This window comes from Erithacus rubecula (genome assembly GCF_903797595.1).
Source record: "Erithacus rubecula genome assembly, contig: scaffold_451_arrow_ctg1, whole genome shotgun sequence".
NCBI classification, from domain to species: Eukaryota; Metazoa; Chordata; class Aves; order Passeriformes; family Muscicapidae; genus Erithacus; species Erithacus rubecula.
Genome location: NW_027635888.1, coordinates 49,079 through 55,424, shown reverse-complemented (window position 1 = coordinate 55,424; position 6,346 = coordinate 49,079). Strand labels below are relative to the sequence as shown.

At 49.2% G+C, this 6,346-nt stretch overlaps 1 protein-coding gene across 1 annotated transcript; it reads right to left on the bottom strand.

Annotated features, from left to right (window-relative positions):
- Positions 1-2,645: 2,645 nt before the first annotated feature.
- On the bottom strand, positions 2,646-4,120 carry LOC306816230 (uncharacterized protein; the record flags this gene model as incomplete). The annotated part of the gene is made up of 3 exons (XM_079332703.1): positions 4,014-4,120; positions 3,543-3,618; positions 2,646-3,388 (listed from the first exon to the last, which is right to left on the bottom strand). Exons 2-3 carry the CDS (start codon positions 3,577-3,579, stop codon positions 2,646-2,648), a joined length of 780 nt encoding a protein of 259 aa, XP_079188829.1. The 5' UTR covers positions 3,580-3,618; positions 4,014-4,120.
- Positions 4,121-6,346: the final 2,226 nt, after the last annotated feature.

Sequence of the window (6,346 nt, the reverse complement as noted above, 5' to 3'; positions counted from 1 at the left end):
ACTTGTTGCTTCCTCTGAGTGCAGTAGGGAGAGTTTTAGGGAAACTGCCATCAGCAGAAAGATGAAAGATAATTCTTTAGAATTTGATAATTATCTTTTTTTGAAAGATAATTCTTTTGTTTCCTGCATTTACAGTGCCTTTTGATCTTTTGGGAAACAGAAGTTGCCGATCTTACTTTCATCAAGCTTAAGTTTTCAGAGTGGTCCACACAGTTCATGGTATTCACAGCAGTGTCTGGTCAGTCACATGCTGCTGAAGCTCTTCTGAAGATCAGTTTTAATAAATAATTAGTATTTCAAAGACCACTGGTGTGCAATGACTACAGTACAATGACTGGAATGTGAGAGCAGTGAATTAACTTGCAGTGCTGCTGTGTTCTGCACAGCCTGGCAGCTAAAGCAGCAGTCCCTTTATTTGATATGCTCTGCCCCTCTGACCTGTCTCATAGCAGGCAAAGCACAGATTTTACTGCTGCCTGTCTGTCATTAAAGTGTGTCTGAAGGTGTTTTGCAGTTAGAGAGTGCATTAAAAATGCCACTTCAGTCAGTGCTGAGCTTCAGTGACAAAAATGCCACAAGCTGCTGTTGCTTTGAACGTGCAGAACCAAAGTGCTGCCAAAACACAGCAGTGGTGATTTGCTGATGCTGTGTCTGGCTCTGTTGCCGTGGAAGGGTTATGGAGCAGCGAAAAAACAGCAACAAGACACTCTCTTGCTTGGTGCAGAAAAGAGCAAGAAAGAGCAATTTATTGAAAGAAACCATTGCCTTAAATAAGACAATTCGTACAAAACAAAATTCAAACAGATCATTGGTCAGAGAAGGAGACACCTCTCCTCCCTGGCTTTCTCAGTGACCTTGGAGGTGTTTCTCTGTTACGATTTTTTCTTTTGTATTTACAGTAAAGAAGGAATCTCTAGCCTGGGAAAAATCCTGTCTAGAGGCTGAGAAAGTTTCATGGCCTGAGCAAAATACTTAGAACTTGAGAGAAAGGCCTAGCTAAAATGTGCCTAGGCCTCCAGCAGTGTCCACAACCGGGACTGGCACCGGCTGTGGGGATTGGTTGTGGCTTTAGATCTTCCCAGAGCAGAGCAGCTGCTGGCTGCTGTAAAGTTGTTTCTTGTGAAGGCACGTCAGGCTCCAAAGGCAAAGAGCCCAAGGCTCTCCAGTCCCTGTTCAATCTCTCTGCCATAAAGTCCCGATGGAAGCAGGAGCAGCTCTCTGCTGCAAGAGGTCGAAGCTGCGGCTGGTGCAGAGTCTCCAGAGGCAGATGCTCCCTGGCCTTTCTTCTTCTGTTCTTTTCTTCTTCATCTTCCTCTTCTTCTTCTCTCACGTGCTGGTAGTGGTGATGATGATGGTGGTGGAGGAGGACAGAGCAAAGAGAGAGGAGAGAGAGAGAGCTCTGGCTCCAACACACGGATTTTTATTGACAAATTACCCAATGAGCCAAAACCATGAACCTGACGAATTTTTCCGAAACCTATTAGAATTCCGTAATACTAAAGTCTACATATAACTTGTGCATATGGCCTATCTGTTCTATGTGAAGAATATATAAAATATTCCTACTGCAATTTTATTTTGTCTAGAACTAAGTTTTTAATGTCTCAATGCAGCCACTATTTTATAGGAGATTCCACAGCTTTTAATTTTTATGGTATTTAAAACATATTTCTACGTAATTCACACTAAGATTTAAACTTCTACTTCATATCTATGCTACTTAATATTTCTAATTCCTTATACTAAAACTTAGACCTCTATTTAATATCTGTGTGGTTTCTTGTATTTTAACTTCTCAAAATATTTTAAATTTAATTCTTGCTTACTGTTCTCTCTTGGAGGGAGTTAGAGAGGCTTCTCTGTTCTACTCTCCAACAACCAGGAATGGAGACAGGGACAGAGAGTGGGGACTGGGAAAGGGACATCAGAACTGGAATGAAAACAGGAACAGGGAATGGGAATATGGGAACACAACAGGGAATATGGAAATAGAAACTGGGGAGAAAATATGGGATGGGGATTTAGAATATGGGACAGGGAACAGACATGGGGATAGGACAACAGGATTGGGAATGGGAATATGGGAAGGGGACTGGGATCAGGAATACTAGAAGGGGAAACAGGACAGGGAATATGGGACTGGGAATATGTGAACGGTAACCAGGCAGAGAATACAGGACAGGGAATGATACCGGGAATGGGATCTGAACTGGGACAGGGGCAGGAGTGGTGTGAGACGGGAATGGGCTGGGGGCAAGGGCAGTGACAGTGGGGAGAGGAGGATCCTGGACAGGGGACAGCGGGAGCTGGGTCAGGGGGAAACGGGGAGGGTGTCAGGGCAGGGGGTCCTTGATCAGCTGCCCCAGAACCTCCGTCAGCATCTCCCAGTGCAGCCAGAGCCGCTGGGCCTGGGGTGCCCAATGCCCTGAGCAACCCCCAAAGAAACCTGAAGTTCCTGGAATGTACGGTCCCCCACATTCTCTGGAAGATCCCCCTGTGTCTGCAGGCATGTCTTAGTTCAATGTCTTCATTTTTACCCCGGTACTGGCTGTCTGGGAAGGACAAAGAGAAATGCAAAGAAAATCCAGGCCACAGGGAGCCAGCACGAAGCTTTTCCTGCACTCGGGGCACTCGCAGGGCTTCTCTCAGTGGAGAATTTGTTGGTGTTTTGTCAAGGTAAATCTCCTGGAGAATTTCTTCTCACACTTGGGACACTCGTAGGGTCTCTCCCCTGTGTGCACGCGCCGGTGCCTGACGAGGTGTGAGTTTCGCTTGAAACCCTTCCCGCAGTCGGAGCAGCAGAAGGGCCTCTCATCCTTGTGAATACGATAGTGCCGGAGGAGATCGGAGCTTCTCTGAAACCTCTTCCTGCATTTATCACACTCATAGGGTCTCTCCCCAGTGTGGCTCCTCTGGTGGGCTTTCAGGCTTGAGCTCTGGATGAATCTCTTCCCACACTCCCCACATTCATAAGGCTTCTCCCCAGTGTGGATCCTCTGGTGCACAATCAGGTTTGAGCTGCAGCTGAATCTCTTCCAACAGTCCCCACACTCATAGGGCCGTTGCCCCGTGTGGATTCTCCAGTGTGTGGTCAGGCTGGATCTCCACTTGAAGCCCTTCCCACATTCCGAGCACTTGTGGGGCTTCTCCCCATGGTGAAGCTGCTCACGCAGCCCCAGCTCCGAGCTCCGGCCGCCTCCCCGGCCCGGGCTGGCTCTTTCCTGCTGGGATCCCCGGGCTGTGCGTTTGCAGCCCCTCCTGCTGCGGGATCTGCGGGGCTTTTCCTCCCCGTTGCATTCCTGCGCCGTGGAGCCGCTGCAAACGGCCTCTTGCCCGAGGCTGTGCCGCGGGGATTTGTCCTCCCTGCTGTCCGTGCTCAGCTCCTTGTCTGGGGGAGGAAGGACAAGGACAGGATGGGATTTGCCTCCGTGCCAGAGGCAAGGGCAAGGAGATCCCCCCAGGGCTGTGCTGCAGCCGGGGCCGTGCTGGGCTGGGAGATGGAGCAGGACACAGGGGGAAAGGGGCACTGACTTCATCCTCACCTGCCTGCGGCTCCTGGGCCATTGAACTCGTCCTCATGGCCTCCTCCTCCTCAATGCAGCCAAGGTTTGGGAAATCCTGCTTTGGGGATGAAAACAAGGGCTGAGCGAGTTGTGTTTGATGGTGGCGCTGCCCAAGGGCAGCTGGAGCAGTCAGCGCCCCTTTCAGCCTCGGGGGCCCGGAGCCCGCTCAGCACCAACCTCCCGCACCCCTCCAGGCTGCCGGGGGTCCCCGGCTCCGGGATCGCCCCTCTGGCGCTCTCCCCGCTCCGGGGCTCCCGCCTTCCCCCACCCCCACCTCCCCCCGGCTCTGCCGGGGATCCCCAGGGCCGAGAAGCCGCCAAGATCCCGCCAGGGCCATTTCCGCCTCGGCTTTGGGCTCCTGCAAGATCCAAATATCCCCTGAACCGCAAAGTAAAACCCTCCCGGAGCCCCCGATGATGGATTTGGGGCGAGCTCCCCCTCCCCATTCACCTGCGGGTTCTTGGGGGGGCGATTCTGCCGCTCCCGGGGGACGCTGCGGTCTGTGCGGGCGTGCGGCAGAAGCGCGTAGTTCCAAAATCGCTCCTCCTCTTCCTGCCGCTCCTCCTGTGTCCCTCCTCTTCCTCCCGCTGCTTCTCTTCCGTCTCTTCCCGCTCCTCCTCTTCCTCCCGCTCCTCCTCCTCTCCCAGCGCAGCCAGAGCCGCTGGAACTGGGGTGCCCAACGCCCTGAGAAACCCCCAGGTCCCTCCCAGGACCCCTCAAATCCCTGGAACCGAGCGTCCCCCGCATCCCCTGGAAGATCCCGCCGTGTCCCCAAGCAGGTCGGTATTTAACATCTCTATTTTTACCCTGGTTTTGGGTGTTTGGGAAGGACAAAGAGAAATGCAGAGAAAATCCAGGCCACGGGGAGGATGTGCAGCCCCCAGCCAGGTGTCTTCCCAACACGGATCAGCAGCACCAGGGCTCAGGGGGGCTCTGCCCACCGGGGGTCCCTGGGGATCATCCAGCGCGGATCCTGCCATGGGGATGGAGCTGCAGCAGGGCACTGTCTTGGTTTGACAGACAGGTGTCTGCTGAGGAGCTCTGGAGCTTCTCTTGAAATGGAAAATGTAAACTCCCTCCCTCTAAATTAATATGACTTGGAAATTAAGGAGCTCCCTGGCAAAGATATGGGATTTAGAATAGCAGTTTTTCACTGGGAAAATGAAAATAAAAGTATAGTAATGTAAAGACCGAAATGCTGGCAAGGTCAGAATGCAGCCTGTAACCCTGTTGCTCAGGGTGTTGGTTACAGTCTGAATAATGGTACCTGTAGTTTTCTTGGAGGGACAGATGTGGTTTTGTTGAAGCAATGATTTTGGAGAAGGGTGTAGTTACTTTTTTAACATCTAGTGGTGATGAAGATAGGCCTGGTCTTCTTCTGGGAATTTAGTGGGAAAGGTTGCTCTGATGTTTCAAATTTCAGATTTTATTTAGGTAGGAAATACTTGGCTTTTCTCCTTGGGTGGGGCATCTCCCATAAGGTATAACTCCTTGTGGGGAGGAGTTGTGAGGGATGGGTCATGGAAGAGATAAGGAGCCCTGCTCCACCTGGTTTCAGCAGATGCTGATAGAATGTATACTTCTGCTTGCATCTTGCATTGCAACTTAAGACATGATCTACTCCTTATTCTATTACCATCTGCATCCTACCTTAATTAATACCTTCTTTCAACTCTGCTATATATTTTTATCCACAGTGAAACTTTACACACAGTTCTCACTTAAGATTAGGTTTTTCTGTGGTACTCAATGGTTTCTTTATCTTTCTGCATTACCTACTAAGTGTAACTAGGTTTTTGAGCAAAAACAATTGTACAGATTGGTTTGCCTTTGCTTGAGGTGGGCCTAATCTAAACAGTCTTAAAATACCTTTTATGTGTACTACAGGGACTTTATCCCCATGCACTGTGTGCAAGGCTTCAGACTGGGCAGGACTTGCTTGAGTGATGGACTCTCAGGTGTTGACTATTTAGGTGGCTTTTGTTAAGTTCATTTCTCAATTTTTGGATGTTTCCCTGCCAAGTGCCTTTAGGGTAATTTTAAGTAGTCTGTTGTACAGTTCAACTTTCCTGGCAGCTGGTGTGTGATAAGGGATATGATCTATTTATTCAATATCCTGGTTTTTGGCTGAGGTGTTTCTAAGGCTGTTCTTGAAATGGGTCCTGTTGTCTGACGATTCTCTCAGGGGTGCTGTGTCTTTATAGGACTTGCTTTTTTGGGCTTCAGACGGTGTTTTGAGTAGTAGTGTGAGGTACAGGGTGGGTTTCTAATGATCTAGTGGTGGCTTCTACAATTGTGATCACGTAGCACTTGCCTTGGGGGGTTTGAGGCAGTGTGATGTAGTTCATTTGCTGGGCTTCTTTATACTTATATTTGGAATACTGCCCCCCATATTAGAGAGGCTTTATGTGCTTGGCTTGCTTGATTTTAGCACATGTCTTACAGTTATGGATAACTTGAGAAATGCAATTTATAGTTAAATCTGCTTTTCAGTTTTGTGCCTACTTATAGGTGGCATTTTTGCCTTGATGGCTTGAGGCAGTATGAGCCTATTGAGCTAGGAACAACTCTCCCTTATGTTGCTAATTTAAATTTATTTGTGACATCTCTATTTTTGCAGCTTGATCTACTTGCTCTTGTTTTAGTGTTCTTTATTAGCCTGACTTTTGGGGACGTGACTGTCTACATGATGGACTTTTACTGAGAGTTTGTCTGAGTGGCAATGGTTTTCCACTCATCAGCAGCCTCAATTGGTTTTTCTTTATGTTGCTAGCTGGCCTTTT